The sequence below is a fragment of the Lolium perenne genome, chromosome 4 (genome assembly GCF_019359855.2).
Source record: "Lolium perenne isolate Kyuss_39 chromosome 4, Kyuss_2.0, whole genome shotgun sequence".
Taxonomy (NCBI): Eukaryota; Viridiplantae; Streptophyta; class Magnoliopsida; order Poales; family Poaceae; genus Lolium; species Lolium perenne.
The window spans coordinates 290,693,550-290,710,808 of NC_067247.2; the positions used below are offsets into that span (position 1 = coordinate 290,693,550).

The 17,259-nt window shown below is 49.2% G+C and overlaps 1 protein-coding gene across 1 annotated transcript; it reads right to left on the reverse strand.

The window, feature by feature from the left end:
* Positions 1-2,508: 2,508 nt before the first annotated feature.
* On the reverse strand, positions 2,509-5,859 carry LOC127295753 (CASP-like protein 4B2). The gene is made up of 3 exons (XM_051325746.2): positions 5,384-5,859; positions 5,139-5,274; positions 2,509-2,905 (listed from the first exon to the last, which is right to left on the reverse strand). Exons 1-3 carry the CDS (start codon positions 5,698-5,700, stop codon positions 2,714-2,716), a joined length of 645 nt encoding a protein of 214 aa, XP_051181706.1. The 5' UTR covers positions 5,701-5,859; the 3' UTR covers positions 2,509-2,713.
* Positions 5,860-17,259: the final 11,400 nt, after the last annotated feature.

Below are 17,259 nucleotides of genomic sequence, written 5' to 3' on the forward strand. Positions count from 1 at the left end.
AGGGGGTAATATGCTAGTAGCACTACACGGTTGTTGTAGTGACCAGAGCGAGAAAAAAGCACCCCAATTGAAAAATGTGATATAGGATGGATCAAGTTTGTTTTCAGAAAAACGGCAAGTTTGTTTTCAGAAAAAAAACCGGAAGGTAGTAGTATTTTCGTCGACTAAAAGAATTGGCGGATGGTGGAGTATTTTTGTTTGTGGAGTTGCTATGGAGAAAAATGATAGTATTTTCTCCGGCTAAAATAGGTTGTGGGTGATAAAGATCTCCATGGCCCCGTCCTCCGTGAGGTTCGGCGGTTGGACTTCCTGCTCCTGCTCCTCCTCCCCTTCTTGCTCCTCCTTCCTCCTCTTTCTCCTTCCCGACGTTGCTAAAGTGGCTGTGTCGCTCCTGGTTGAAGAATTCCATGCCACGTAGGTAATCAGCGCGGCCACGCGGGTCGAACTCCCACATCCAGAAGGTGGACCAGCTGTAGAGTCGATGACGAAGGAGGGATCCTCGCGTAGATCGAGTGGGAGGATTAATCTCGGGCGACGGATTTCGTACGGCTACTACCGTCCGTCGTGCAGTACAGGAGGCGCCGGGACACACCCGTTGTTCAGGTACAACCCACCGCTCTTCATGCCCGCATCCCGCCAAGGGACCAGCCGGTTCTCCTCGAATAGCCAGTGGGCGAGTTCCACCGGCACGTAGCGGCGGCTGCGCGAGGTTTTCTTCTTTTTGGAGCGAGAGGACCCAACCTCGGTGTCATGCTTCCTCTTGCGGAACGGGCAGCCATTCTCCCATGGTGATGTCGGCGGCGGTTGGATGTAGGCGATCTGCGGGTAGACTGGGCATCGTTGAAAGGCCAGACAACACATTGAACTGGGGGAGATGCCCAAGCGATGTGCGTGCCAACTCTGGCGTGTGCGAAGACGGACCGCCCCATTGACTCTTTGCTCAAGGATCCAAACTGTCGCCGAAGCCTTTACCCGTGCGCGGAAGACGAAGCTCACGTGGTCGCTGTTAGGCGGGCCAGAAAGGCAACGAGGCGGACGCGTGCGTTGACCACACAACGTCTGTGAAGACGCACAAATTTAGGCTGTATTTACGTCCCTACGGATAAGTCAGACATTTGCGTCGGACCGCTGGGCTGGGACACAATCCCATTTAGCGACTGTTTGCTTCGGACCACTGGAGATGCTTCAATCATGCAATTTTTATCATGCAATTTTATCATGCAATTTATGTGGGAAGAAAAAGAAAGGCAAATTGAATGTACAGTATCACAAAACCATCTATAGTATCTATAGTGTAAAATGATGACGTGGTGCAGTGTGATTGGATGAAATTTGACCATGAACAGTGGTCAAACTGCTCTCCGCGCAGCAAATGGGTTCAGCTTTTATATAGGTTATTATTATCGTACGGCTACTACCGTCCCTTGTGCAGTACAGGAGGCGCCGGGACACGCCCGTTGTTCAGGTACTACCCACCGGTCTTCATGCCCGCATCCCGCCAAGGGACCGGCCGGTTCTCCTCGAATAGCCAGTGGGCGAGTTCCACCGGCACGTAGCGGCGGCTGCGCGAGGTTTTCTTCTTTTTGGAGCGAGAGGACCCAACCTCGGTGTCATGCTTCCTCTTGCGGAATGGGCAGCCATTCTCCCATGGTGATGTCGGCGGCGGTTTGATGTAGGCGATCTGCGGGTAGACTGGGCATCGTTGAAAGGCCAGACAACACATTGAACTGGGGGAGATGCCCAAGCGATGTGCATGCCAACTCTGGCGTGTGCGAAGACGGACCGCCCCATTGACTCTTTGCTCAAGGATCTAAACTGTCACCGAAGCCTTTACCCGTGCGCGGAAGACGAAGCTCACGTGGTCGCTGTTAGGCGGGCCAGAAAGGCAACGAGGCGGACGCGTGCATTGACCACACAACGTCTGTGAAGACGCATTCGCTGTCTTCATGACACAAATTTAGGCTGTATTTACGTCACTACGGATAAGTCAGACATTTGCGTCGGACCGCTGGGCTGGGACACAATCCCATTTAGTGACTGTTTGCTTCGGACCACTGGAGATGCTTCAATCATGCAATTTTTATCATGCAATTTTATCATGCAATTTTATCATGCAATTTATGTGGGAAGAAAAAGAAAGGCAAATTGAATGTACAGTATCACAAAACCATCTATCTATAGTATCTATAGTGTAAAATGATGACGTGGTGCAGTGTGATTGGATGAAATTTGACCATGAACAATGGTCAAACTGCTCTCCGCGCAGCAAATGGGTTCAGCTTTTATATAGGTTATTATTTGGATGTTATACTAAAATGGGTCTAGATACATCTAAATTTTGAAAGTTGAGACACCCTTTTATACACGGAGGGAGTACTACAAAAAGTTTCAAATACACACTGCAACAAAAATTGCAGGCACACACGGTTCTTCTTCTCCACAGGGTCAGGATAAATAGTTCTCTTCAAGCAGTAATATGTTATCAAAGCCCTGATGATAGCACAGAACTTGAAGAAAACACCATTGCATTAAGGCATGCTGCATGTAAACCTATGTACAAATGCGGTAGCCACTAAAAATTGACAGCAATCACCATAAGGCAGTAAGGCACCACGCCTATGCGTGGAAGGACATCAAAGGTTTCACTTCCACAGAATGAATGACTCATGTAATAGTTAACTCTTCTACAATGATGGTTCACAAAATCACATAATCACATGTACGTTTGTTTCGACAGCTTGTAACCGGAAAGTGTGGCTGCCAAGGCGAGGGCAACAAATGCAAGGAAGGCCATGCTAATGGCGGCAGCTGTAGCGTCAGTGAAGTTGTTGACCACCGCGGTTCTCATGCGGTTCGTGATGGGGGTAGCGGCTGATAGAGCTGACATCAACAAGTATGCAACTACCTGCAAATACATTTACCAGCTCCTGTTAGTTCCAATACAGTCTCAAGAAGTCAGGAAAGAAAATGTATTTGAAAGGCTGGAATTCAGGTTTTGGAAGCTAACTTGATCCAGAATATTCTACTGGATGTATTGTGCTATTTGACAAGGTACAACACAAACAAAAAAAAAAAAAAATACTTGCAACCTCCTGAGCCCTGATCCAAAAATATAAGGGTAAACATGACAATGTTTGAGCTAAAACCTTCTTATGTGGCTTAAGCATGAATGCGTAAGAATGCCATGGATGCAGCGTACCGTCTTATCAATATGCACCAAGTAAGTAAGTAAATTTACCAAGGGAAAAGTTTCAAGAAAACCAGGTCTAACTTCTAAGTGCCCTTAGCATACTGAGGTCCACTGATACAGAACATAGTTCTCATGAGACCTGAAGCCATGAAAGAAATACAGAAACATACACTCTATTTGTTTCACTATAATTTCTCCCATGCTCAAGAGAATCTGTTTCAACATATGTGTTTGTTGAAGAAATCAAGTGTGTACTTATTGATATATTTCCAATCTACTGTCCTTAACTAAATCAAGTGTGGTTGTAGTGGTATGTCAATTAATACGGGTATGCATGCCAATTTCTCATTTACTCTCTCTTACATTTAGTTATTCTGATTATTCTGCGCTCATGGTGGGCTAAATCACATATATAGTGAAAGTGAGGAAGCACTAAATAGTCAAATTATTTGCAGAAACCACATTTCAGTACATAGTCAAAACATTCATACCCTCCAGGGAATCCTTAGTAAAGTGGTCCCTAAACATTTGAAAGTTGTGTTGTTCCATACATTTCTCTTTGTTTAAGGGACACCATGAATAAATTTTGAAATGTACTAGTATTATGCTCCTGCAAAACTCCAAACAAACTAGCAATTTGGGTGTTGGAACATACATGGAACGTGGATCAACTTTTTTCTAATAGTTCATGGAAGGATCCCTAACCACTCAAATCGTCTCATTCAGATAGTATAGTAGCCACTAGCCGCTACACTACCAGCATTGCTGCGGTTGGGTTCCCATACAGATTGATAAAATTATTGGACCATGATTGAAAGCTACCATGTATCCTTTTGTTAGTCCTTTGCAGAAAGAGACAAGAGGAGGTACGGGTTGTAATCTGTGAAGTTGTAGCTATGTGCCTGGAAGCAGGACATTGCAGTGTTCCACACTTCCGTAGACAAATCTAGATGCTCTTAGCAGTTCAAGACGCCTCCATTTGAAAGCCAATCCAGTAAGTGTATTGGGCGCTCATCTGGATTTCACACAACATATGCAAAGGTGCATTGATATCTCCTTTACCATGGAAGTGGAATCAAACACTGGTCCAAATTGAGTGACTGAAATTACATAGTAGATCGAGACATGTAGTGGAGTAATTATTAGCGAGCAATGAGTGGCTGCAGAGTAAGAAGAGCGCGAAGCAACTCGCCTGATCAGCGACGGAATCGAAAATCCTCCCGGACGGCGCGGAGGCGGGGTCGGCGCCGCCGCGCATCCGGTGAGCGTGCCGCAGCGCCTGCGCCAGCGAGTAGGCGAAGGCCAGCGCGGCGATCACGAGTTGGAACATACATGGAACATGGATCAACTTTTTTCTAATAGCTCATGGAAGGACCTAACCACTCAAATCGTCTCATTCAAATAGTATAGTAGCCACTAGCCACTACATTACCAGCATTGCTGCGGTTGGGTTGCCATACAGATAGATAAAATTATTGGACCATGATTGAAAGCTACCAAGTATCCATTTCTTAGTCGTTTGCAGACAGAGACAAGGGGAGGTACGGGTTGTAATTTGTGAAGTTGTAATTATGTGCCTGGAAGCAGAACATTGCAGTGTTCCACACTTCCATACACAAATCTAGATACTCTTAGCAGTTCAAGACACTTCCATTTGAAAGCCAATCCAGTCAGTGTACTGAGAAATTTCACACAAACATATGAAACAAAAAATACTAACACTGGTTGCTGGAATCTCTACTATCTTACTTTTTTAACACGGGAAATTTCCCCCACACTTTATGTTTTTATACGGTTCCCCACTTTCCCCTCACTGACCAGCAAACATTGGTCCAAATTGAGTGATTGAAATTACATACTACAGTAGTAGATCGAGACATGGACTGGAGTGTAATTATTAGCGAGCAATAAGATAGCAGCAGACTAAGAAGAGCGCGAAGGAACTCGCCTGATCAGCGACGAAATCGAAAATCCTCCAGGACGGCGTGGACGCGGGGTCGGCGCCGCCGCGCATCCGGCGCGCGTGCCGCAGCGCCTGCGCCAGCGAGTAGACGAAGGCCAGCGCGGCGATCGCGAGCAGGTACCTGGCAAAAGCAGCACAGCACAAGACAGGTAAGGCGTTTGCCCGGATCGAAGGCCACCCCGAGGCAGGCAGCCAGACTGGAATCGAATCGAATGGAATCGCGCACGCACCTGTACTCCTGGTACCGGTCGAACTGCATCCAGTCGCCGTGCTGGTTGGATGCGACGAGCACGAGCGCGACGAAGGCGAAGGCCGCGGCGGCGGCGTGCAGCGCGAGGGGGCTCTTGTCGAGCATGTCCTCCCGCCGCCACCGCGCCACCACCGAATCCACCACGCCGCCGCCGCCGCGGGCGCGGTGGGCCCCTCCTCCCGCGGTGGAGGCGCCGTTGTAGGAGCTGTACTCCTTGTCGGCGGCGTCGGTAGTGTCTGGCTGCTTCGTGGCGGCGTCCGCGGTGGCGGCGGAGGCGTCAGTGGTGACCATCGCCATGGCTCACCGGTGGCGCAGACGCAGAGTCGAGCCCGTCGATGGCGGATGCGGGGAGCTTAGCTTGAAGTGAAGTGGATGCTGCTTTGCTTTGTGTGTGATGAAGCCGGAAAAGGCACTTGAGGAGAAATGGGATGGGATGAGATTAGCCGGAGCAAACCTCTCTTTCTGGGCTTGTTAAAGTCTCGATGAATCTTGGCTGATCTGTTTGCGCTCGGGCCCTTCAGCCAATGAGCAGAGCAATGATTTTCGTGGACCAGTAGTGGGCCTACATCTTGACTGCCAGTTGGTGCAAGAGTGCCCAGCGATGCCTTGCACCATCTCTAGCGGAGCCCGTAAAAATGCAAACTGTAAAACACGAGTTCAGGCCACCAAACTCACGTTTACGGATCGAAAATGTGCCGGCGTAGATCAGAACCCGTAAACTCAAACTGTAAAAAAGCGTATTTTAAATATGGCACTAGATCCACATGTGAGAGCTCCTTTTTTTATTCTTCTTTCCTCCTCCTTCTTCTTCTAGCTCTGTCCATCCACCCAGCCACGCACATCCACGCCGGCCGGCCGCCCCGCTCCGGCTCCGCCCCGCCCTACCTCGGCCCCGCACACGCTGCGCCGCCCACGGCCTCGCCACCCGGCGCCGGCTGCGCACGCCTCGGCCGTGCCGCCGGCCTCGTCGCCGGCCACGGCCACTTCGCCCGCCTCGCGCCCCGGCTCCGCCATGCCCCGGCCCCTCCCACGCCGCCCCTCCCCGGCCACTCCCGCGCCGGCGCCGCCCTCCCGGCCTCGCCCGCTCCGCCCGAGCCTCCCCACATCGAGCTCATCCCGCCCCGCAGCGAGCTCACCCCGCCCCGCAGCGAGCTCGCCCTGTCCCGCGCCGCCCCACGCCGCAGCGAGCTCGCCGGAATTTGGTTGGATTCACGCGAATTTAGTTGAATTCCGGCGACTGTACCGGCGGAAGCAGTTGGGTCGAGCTGAAAATTCAGCGCGCCATGAGTAGGGGTTCGGTGTTCAGTTCGCTATTTCAGCCCCTACAAATACATGTCGAGTTGGGTTTTCGGTCTTGGCCTGAAAACTTTTTTTCGGTTTTGGCTCGTTTACGGTGACTGATCTGCGCCATTTTCTGAACTGAACCCGTAAAATGGCAGTTATTTTTCGGTTTTGCCCAGTTTACGGGCTCTGTTAGAGATGCTCTAACAAGACCATAAAGGTGCGCGTTGTTGCGCTCGTCCAATTTAAAGAAAAAACAATGAAATTATTTGAGAAAACTACGTAAAATACAAAATCTTATTAAATGTGTGATATTAATATATGATGACAATGCTCGAAGAATATCGATACATCTATGACATTACATAACTGAGTGATGCGAATCCCGCAAGTAAATTTTGAAATTTGGTCTATAAGACACAGATTTTACAGGCGTAAGTTCAGAAGAATGACGTCAATGCTACTGTCCAGAACTGAAGATGCAACGATCTAACATGAAATCAACTCATCTACATCTATTGTTTTTCATATTTCGGCAACATCTCCTTGTACATACCCACACGGGACGACTTCAGATCGCCTTAGCACGGCCTGACGACCTTCTTGTTCAGATTAAAGATCAGTTCCTCCACTAATTAAAGCCACTGTTGGTTTAACTTCTGGTACTACTCAAGCCAGTACGGTGGAGCTACACTGTCCTTCGGTCATTTATAGCTCAGCTTCACAAAAAATAAGAGTAAGCCAAGAATAAGTTTCCAGAGCATTGATGCAATATTTTTTTAGCTGCATTGGTGTAATTCTAAGAAAAATCTGAACTCTACAAAATAGTACTAACTCCGGTCTGAATTAATTGACACCAAACACTACCAGAGCACTGTGTTTTTTGCGTGAATCCGCGTCGATTAATACAGAACGGAGGAGTATAAGACACTCATAAGTTAGTGATGTAGCTCTTGAGTGGCAGCTACAGTGGGAATGTCACATCACATGTAAAACTCTGAAAACATTGGGAAACACACCTCATCTAGGAGGTTCAGAATCTCATCATATGCATTTTTCTAATAAAAGAAAAAAAAATTAACCATGTATTTTTTTTTAGATAAAAGGCACTCAAGTGCCCAACTTTGAATTAACAAAGCCACGAACAACGAGATCGATACAAAGTGTTGAACCCAGCTTACACAACGACACCACACATCTACATGAACTACCGAAGAATCTACCACTACTAGGGAAAGGCTTATAGCCGCACTCCTTACCGCCGGCAAATACGAGCTGAAGATGCCGGCGGTAATACCTTCCAGGGGGGCCTAACAGTACCGCCGGCGAACAGGTAGGACGGCGCCGGGGGTAGCTCCTTTACCGCCGGCGAAAATAAAATCGAGGCGCCGGGGGTGCAATGGGCCCCGGGGTCCCATTTGGGCCTAGCCTTACCGCCGGCGTATTGGGGCCGAAGCGCCAGGGATACTGGGCTCTACCGCCGGCGAACGCGCGCAGTAGATGCCGGCGGTATTGCCGAGCCAGGGTGGGCCACCTGGCCTTAACTTACCGCCGGCGTTTTCGGCCAGCAGATGCCGGCGGTAACGTGCCCTACCGCTGGCATTTTATGTTATAGGCGCCGGCGGTAACCTGGTCATGTCCATTTAGGACGACCAGCCACCTACCACCACCCACACACACTCATATGTGATGGCAAATCAACCCAAGCACTAGTTAGCTCATTCCCCCACCCATTTTAGCTATTTCAACCAATAAAATATGATGTATTTGAGCAAATCATGCACTACCTAGCCCCTCTAGCATGATTTGCATAATCTAGATCTAGATCTATCTCCTCCCACCACCTTTTCCACTAGATCTAGCTAGATCTCTCCATTTCTTAGATCTCTAGATCTCTCAAGCATTAAAGTCGACGTGTGGCGTCTCTCCGGTGCTTTTGGACATCGCGTCAACTAATAGGTACATAACTAATGAGTGGAATGTTCATGTGTTGGCGAAAATTCGCGGTTATATCACTAGTACTAGTGGTGGCAAAAGGTGGTCCATATATGTAAATGCATTGTTTTGCATTTGTTTACGCGTGCAGGAACATTGAGTTGCCAATGTTTTGCCGGAATGTTGATTAACTTCCGTTCCGGCGAATTTTGGAACTCCAGCATGACAATATTTAGCAAAGGTCATGCCGAATTTTTTCCGTGAAAACCGAGACGGCGGTGTAATCAATTATCTTGTCTTGTAGGCGGCGATGGTCATCGCGATGAGGGAAAGCGTCGTGGATAGATACGTGGAACGCGCGACGGCCGACATGTATCGAAAAAAGCGAAAGGATATAATGTGTCCTTGTCGAAGATGCAAGCTAGGATCGTTGTTTGACCCCTTCTTAGGCATAGTGAATCAACACCTGCTCAGGTATAGTTTCATGGAGGGGCATACTCAGTGGATGAGTGATGATGGAGATGATGATATCGATGGTGATGATGATGGAGGTGATGATGGTGGAGATGATGATAACGAAGGTGATGGAGAGGATGCCCCACACGACAATGGAGAGGAGGTTGAAGAGGATGGCGCACACGTTGATGGTGATCAAGAAGGCCGGGAAGAACATGCGGCCGACGAGGACATGAGTAGAAATACCCCGCTAACCGCGGTCGTGCAGGACCGTCATGTTCAAGAACTTCTTCTCAGCAACACATCGACCGACCCCAAAATCGTTGGTAGACGGAAGGCTAAGCTGGATCAACTCGAGGTAGACTCGAGAACTCCGTTGTACGATGCAGCTCGTGGGACAGAGGAGAGCCGTCTGAGATACGCTCTCGATATTATGGAGATGAAGGCAAAGCACAAATGGACGGACACAAGCGTGGACGAACTCTTCGGATACTTGAAGATCCACTTTCCTAAAGATAACACGTGTGCCGGTAGCCTACAGGAGGCCAAGAAAATCGTGTGCCCTCTTGATTTACCGCACCAGAAATACCACGCATGCATCAGTGACTGCGTAATATATCGGAACGAGCATGCCAATCTCGATACATGCCCACAGTGTGGCGAATCTCGATACAAGAGAGGGACAAGAAAATCTCCTCGAAAAGTTGTGTGGTACTTCCCGCTCACGCCCCGTCTGCAGCGGTACTTCGTGGACCCCAAGGAAGCAAAGCTCATGCGCTGGCACGCGGAAAGAAAGGAGGCGGTGATGCGTGATGTGGAACGGGTTGAAAACCCAGTGCTAACACACCCTTCGGATGCAAGCCAGTGGAAAACATTAGACGATGAGTATTACGAAGAATTCGGGAAAGAACCAAGGAACATCAGGTTGGGTGCGAGCACCGACGGACTCAATCCGTTTGGGAACCAAAGCAGCAAGCACTGACACCTGGCCCGTGTTTGTATGGATGTACAACCTCCCTCCATGGCTATGCCTGAAGAAGAAGTACATACACATGAGTATGCTAATCCAAGGGCCGACGCAGCCAGGGAGCGATATCAACCTGTATCTGGAGCTATTGAAGGAGGAGCTAGTCACTCTGTGGGAGGAAGTGATAGAAACTTGGGACGCCTACGGACAAGAAACTTTCCGTATGAAAGCCGCACTGTTGACGACGGTGCAGGACTATCTTGGATACGGATATATCGCGTGCCAGGTGTGCCACGGACACAAGGCATGTGTGAGGTGCATGGAAAAGACGCCGTTTTTACAGCTGGGTAAGGATCCCGGGTCTTCAAAAACCGTCTACATGAGGCATCGAATGTGGCTTCCCAAGAATGACCCGTGGAGGAAGCGTGGAGACCTGTTCAATGGGAAGGATGAGGTCGAGGGACCTCCACCTAGGAGAAGCGGCGAAGAGATAGATACTCTGTTGAAAAACTGGAAAGACTGCCCTCCGGCGGGTAAGATAAAGATGCAGAAGCGAAAGAAAGGAGACAAGAGAAAGAAAAAGGAACCCGGGCCGCTCTTGGGGGTATGGAAAAGGAGGTCCGTGTTTTGGGACTTGCCGTACTGGAAGATCCTCGGTACGCCTCATAGCCTTGATGTCATGCATATCACGAAGAACGTGTGCGAGAGCTTACTTGGCACTGTGCTCAACATGCCGGAGAGGACCAAAGACGGGTCGAAAGCAAGACACGACCTGATGGCCCTTGATATCAGAAAAGAGCTTCATTTCGCCCAGGTTGACCAGGAAACCGAGGAGGAGGAAATAGATGGTCGCAAACGCAAAAGGGTGGCCAAGCAGCGCGAAACTCCTCGCCCCTCCTGCTTCACTCTAAATCTTGATGAGCTCGAACAATTCTTCAAGTGCCTACTAGAAGTCAAATTTCCCCTAGGCTACGCGGGGCTGATACGCAGATGGCTGGACCCGACGAAAAAAATCTTCAGCGGGATGAAGTCTCATGACTGTCATGTCATGATGACGCAGATACTTCCGGTTGCTATCCGAGGGATAATGGAACCGCACGTTCGTGCGACGCCGATCGACCTGTGTAACGTCTTCGACGTCATCACTCGAAAGTCGATAACCGTCAAGAAACTCGGGAGGCTGCAGGAAGAGATCATCACCATCCTATGCGAGATGGAGATGTACTTCCCGCCCGCATTCTTTGACATCATGGTCCATCTGCTGGTGCATATAGTGGACGATATCGAGGATCTTGGGCCCGCGTTCCTTCACAACATGATGGCGTTAGAAAGAATGAACGGCTTCATCAAAGGATACGTTCGTAACAGGGCACATCCGGATGGAAGCATCGTCCAGGGCTTTCTCACCGAGGAGTGCATCTCTTTCTGCAAGAATTATTTAAACGAGGATGACCCACATCCGGTTGGATTGCCCGCCAACAAGCACCTCGGCAGATTCGAGGGAGTAGGCCACAACGCTGGCAGGAGGGAACTCGACGCGGATCAAGATGATAGGAGAACAGACTTTAACAGGGCCCACTTAGTAGCACTACAGCACATGAACGAGGTAGAGCCTTGGGTGGATCAGCACATAAACATGATCAAGAGCAGGGCTGACAAGCCGATGACGGAAGAAGAGGTATTTAGAGCGCACAACTCCTCTTTCGCGAGCAGGTTCAAAGACCAGATTGATGCCAATCCCCCACCAATGGCAAGCGGCGTAGACAAAATGATATTGGCCTTGTCTTGTGGGCCCGCCCCCAACCTCATGACTTATCAGAAATACGACATCAATGGTTACACAGTCTCCACAGAGGAGAGAGACAACAGAAGCGACTATCAGAACTCGGGTGTGACGATGGAATCGTACACGGGTGAAGAGAAGAAAAGGTACTACGGAAGGATCGAGGAAATCTGGGAGCTCGACTACGTCGGGGAGAAGCTACCGATGTTTCGTGTCAGATGGGCTACGGACGTCACAAAAGAAGATGCGTATGTCACCACCATGCGACTGCCCCCCCAAATCCAAGACCAAGAACCCCACCGCGCAAAATGAGCCTTGGGTATTGGCTAAGCACGTCGAGCAATGCTTCTTCATAACTGACCCGTCAAGGCCCAGCCGTGTTGTCGTAAGGAGAGGAAAAAGGGCCCTCGTCGGAATGGATGGAGTTGCCGACGAGCAAGACTTCGACGGCCTCGTCGGAGACCCAATGATGGAAGAACCCGATGAAGATGATAGAACCTACACACTAAGAAGAAGAAGGACGACGCTACCTAGGTCAAGTGTTCCTCCGTACACAAGGAGTCGCGACGATGCCGGTGGGGTCACAAGGACCAAGCGGAAGGGATTTTGAAGTCATTTGTGTATTTATAATAATTATCTCTCGAACAACCATTTGTCCTTCTCAAGTGTATCCTAAATTTATGTCTTGGTTTTTTATCGGATATCCTCGAAAGGACTTTGAAGTCATTCAAGAATTAAAATCATCAATTTATGTCTCGCAAGTTATCCTAAATTTATGTCTTGGTTTTTTATGTCTTGGTTTTTTATCGGATGTTGCCAAAGGACTTTACAATTTATCTAAATAACTAGAAACAATAAAAAAAAGGTCTTAAGAAAAGAAAAAAAAGTTGCCAAAGGACTTTACAATTTATCTAAATAACTAGAAACAATAAAAAAAGGTCTTAAGAAAAGTGCAAAAAAGGGTGCCTTTTTTGCACCCACAGGGATTCGAACCCGGGGGGCTTCGGCTGTGCAGAAGCGACTGGAACCACTGCACTAGCGAATCAATTCTGTATAACTAAAAGGGTTTACGGAATTAATACAGTGTCACCTGTTATCCCCGGCGAATTGCTCGATTTTGCCGGTGGTAAATGCACTTGGGCCCACCTGTTAGTGGCTCAAACGTTACCGCCGGCGTTTACAACAAAACGCCGGGGGTAAAGTGTCCACGACTTAGTCGTTTTGGTCCGCGCGTCTGTCCTCGTTCCCCCCAAATCGACCGCCGTACCGCCGCCCACACGCCGCCGCCGAGCTCCCACACGCCGCCGCCGAGCTCCCACGCGCGCTCCAGCCCGCCCACCTCCCACGTAGCCGCCGGCGCCGGCCGTCCGTTGAGCTCGCCCCCGGCCCCTCCCCTCCTCTTCTCGACGTCGGAGCTGCTGTCCCGCATCAGATCGAGCGCCCTCTCTCTCCCCTGCCGCAGCTCGACCCGCCACCGCCGGCCTCCCCCACTGCCGCTCCTCGCCTGCTGCAACGAGTGGCCAGACGGCCGTCTCCCCCACCAGCGGGAAAGGAGGAGTGGCGAGGAAGAGCAAAGGGGCCTCCTCTTCTGCCCGGACGCGCGGCTGGGCGATTCCTGCTGCGCCACAGCACGAGGAGTTGCGGCCAGTGCACCTCTAACTTGAGCAGGAAGGAGGGCGTCCGCCGTGGAGGCCGGTCAGGGCTTGCAGTTCTCAGGTACGTGGTCTTTCCGGTGGTATCAATTGCGACCCTCCCGGAGTGGCATTTGCAAGCCCTCGTTTTCGATAAATTAGCTTGAACTGAGTCGAAACTGAGGCACACAATGCTATGCCAAATAAGTGACTTTTAATGCTGTTGCTGCCTGCATATCTTGTCTTGAACTGAATTCAAATTCAGAAGATTGAAACAAGGTGCCATTGGTTTGATATGAAATGGGGTAGCCAGGTCACGTTCAAGTCACTTCTCTAGGAAAGCATGCAGCAATTTGCAATCCTGGCGACATGTTTTTCTGTTGATGCCAATATCTTAGATGTGTGTATGTAGTGTGCATGTGCTGGATATGAATCGTACCATCCACATCATCAGCTTTATAATCTTACTGTTGTGTGCAGCAGCACATTTGTCCTTGCGTTGACGCGTGTGAATGCGAGGCTAACACAGCCAATTCAATTGATGTGTTTTTTTGTTCTTCCTATGCGATGTAGCTAGCACAAAGTAACCTGTTTTGATTCAAATGCTTGATAAATAATTCACTTGCTGTCATTTTGATTGGTAGTTGCCCAAATAGCTCGAAAACTGTGATGTAGAATTGATTCCTCATACATAGGCTGTGCCTGGCATTTTGAGTGAACAAAAACATGTGTTCACTGTCCTTGATTTTTATTTGCTTAACCAAATGCCTCTATACTATTCTGAACTCAAGTTGGAATTTATCAATGTTTAAGCCATGAACAAACAATTCAGTGCTGTACTGGTTGTGCCTATACTGGATTTATTCAAGATGAATTCAGATTTTGCATCTGCTCCATCTGGCTCCATGCTTGACCATTTTTGTACGATGCCTAGCTCTGCTAACTGTTAAGTTATGATGCCTAATGCTACTCTGTTACTTGGGCTTGCAGATCAAAAAAAACCATTATAAGCATAAATAGCAACATTGGAGGAAACTGCAGAGCTGCTTAGCTAATTGCTTTCAATCATGAAAAAAATTGCACCTATTGCTTTCAATCATGAAAAAAATTGCAGAGCTGCTTAGCTAATTTCTTTCCATATTATTATGTTTGTCTATTTGGTTGGAGAAGTTCAGAAAATGAAGCAGATTTTGTGTTTGGATGGTCCAAACTCTGTCATTTCCTTTTGATGGTGGTAGACCTGAGCCTGATGTGGTGGTGGTAGACCTGAGCATGTGTTTGGAAAAGTTGTGTGAAATCTCTCTGCAGGTACACATTGAGTGTCCATGTTTCGCCTGAATGTCGATTAACTTCCGTTCCAGCGAATTTCGGGCACTCCGGCATGACCATTTTTAGCAATGGTCATGCCGAATTTTTGCATGGCATTGTCTTGCTTCTAGATTAGCAGTGCACTAATGAATTTAGTATAGCTAGGTTCTTTGGTTTTGTCAAATTAAAAATAGGTCAATTACATCTGGTGCTCATGTGCTCTAGGTCTCTTGGTTTGGTTAGCAGATTTAGATTTTAGAACATCTGGTGCCATATATATTACACGTTTCGTCCTGCGGAGTCTTAGGTTTCAAATCACCGGACATGAGATTTTGTTATTTAGAGTGTTGGCAGCGGAGGATTTATTGGATGCATAAACTGATTTTCTTTAGATATTCTTTAGCGTTACACTTTCCTTATCAGTATGCAAAGGTGTGTTAATGTTCTGCTGTATCGATAAACCTTCTCCCAAATATATGTATTTGAGCTGTACTTGAGGCTGGCACTAATAATTCTGAAAAGAACGTGAGCTCTCCTCCCGAGTCACTATTGCTATGAGATGTGTCTTGTTATTTGCACTTCTGTTTCTAGCACTTAGAGAGATGTGCATGCTGAAACATTGAGGAGTTTGGGATTTGGTAGACGTCAAATAGCTCAAATTTACGCGAGTATGACTCAGTTTACTCTTTTGATATGTGATGGTACTTGCATAAGCTCATCCATTATGGTTCATTCAGTTTCATTGCATATGAACAAATAGTACTTACTCTGGCTCAAACACTTACAGTAGTACTTACTATACTTTTGATGCTATTGTTCTCTAGCTAGCGATGTCGTCTTCTGCAGACCCCAACAAAGACGTTGACGGGTCTTCTCAGCGGAAGTTGGATGAGCACTACAGGCTCATGGTCTCGGATCAGCTGGAGGAACTTCCAGGCAGCGATGACGAGTCCTCGGAGGAGGAGGATGCTGAGATGGACAACGATGGTGAGGATGAGAGGGCCGCTACCGACGAGACCACCGACAGTGGCGTTGCCGGGGGTAGCTCGGATACTACTACCGAGGCCAAGAGGAAACGGAAGCAGCGGCGCCCAAACATGGTCGGCACCACTCGCGACATAATCACCGCGGTGGACGCCAAGACCGGTCTTCCTACTGAGCCCAAGCACGTGGCGAAGGGGTACGGCCTCCAACTGGGAGCAATCCTTCGGGACGTCGTCGACGTCAACGAGACGAAACTCTGAACCAAGAAGAAGCAGTATCTGCAGGCCCAACTCCTTGCGCGGCTGTACACACGGTATGAGTTCCCTGTGGAATACAGGAACGAGGATCCCAAGGATAACATCGTGAACAGACGAGCCCTCTCTAAGTTCTCCAAGAACCTCAGCGGTTATAAAACCATGCTGAGGGGGATGCTTGGTGACAATGAGACTTGGGAAGAGATCCAGCGCCACTTCCCGCGGATGACGCTGGAGCAGTATAATAAATTCTTGGAAAACGAGGAGCTCGAGTACACCAAACGACAATCGACCTGGGGGAAGGAGCTGGCGGATAAGAACATCGGTCACCACAATCTCGGTTGCCGTGGCTTCGAAGGCAAGCAGCCGGTATGGGACAAGGAGGACCAGGCCTACATAAATGCTGGCCTCGAGCCCCCTTTTGCCAAGTACAAAGACCCACTCTTCAGGGCATATCTCAGGTCCCGATACCATCGAGAATTGGGTGGGAAACGTGTCACGAAACCTGATGTGGTGGTGGGAGTTGAGTTGGTCGCCGACGCGAAGGTGATGGCACTAGAGAAAGCAGTGGTAAGCAATTTACCAGCTTATTAATTTGATACTGCTCACCAAGTCCATTACATTCTAAAATTGTTCATGTTACTTCTGGCAGTTGACGGAACAAGCAGCCGCCGAATCAGCTGGCTCCTCGTCCCAGACGTCGACGGGCAAAGTCCCGTGGGACACGCCTTTTATCAGGGGTCTGAACACCGTGAAGGCGCGGCCGCTTTTGGACAAGCCCCACCGTGTCCCCGGCGCCGGAGGAGGTCGCAAGCTTGCCGACTATGGCTTGGACGTGCCCGCAAGCACTAAGGAGTCGCGGCAGGCGCAGAAGGACCGGGAGCACGAGGCTCTGCTGAAAAAGGTGGCCGACTTGGAAACAACCATGGAGCAACGCGTCAGTGCCGAGGTTCAGCAACGAGTCAGTGCCGAGGTTCAGCAACGCGTCAGTGCCGAGGTTGCTAGCAAGGTCGATGACGCGGTGGCCACCAGGGTCAATGAAATCATCCCTGATCTTGTGTTGTCGATGAAGAATTACTTCGCCGGCGGCCAAAAGGGACCGATGCCGGTTATCAGCCTAGGCGCCAGCAACTCGGACAACCGGCCTCCAACTAGACACGCTCAATGCACACCCAACTTGGTGACTCCACCCGCCGGCAATGTTGGCGCTAGAGAGGATTCGCCGGACCTGGGGGGCCACAGTACTAGCCCCTCAGT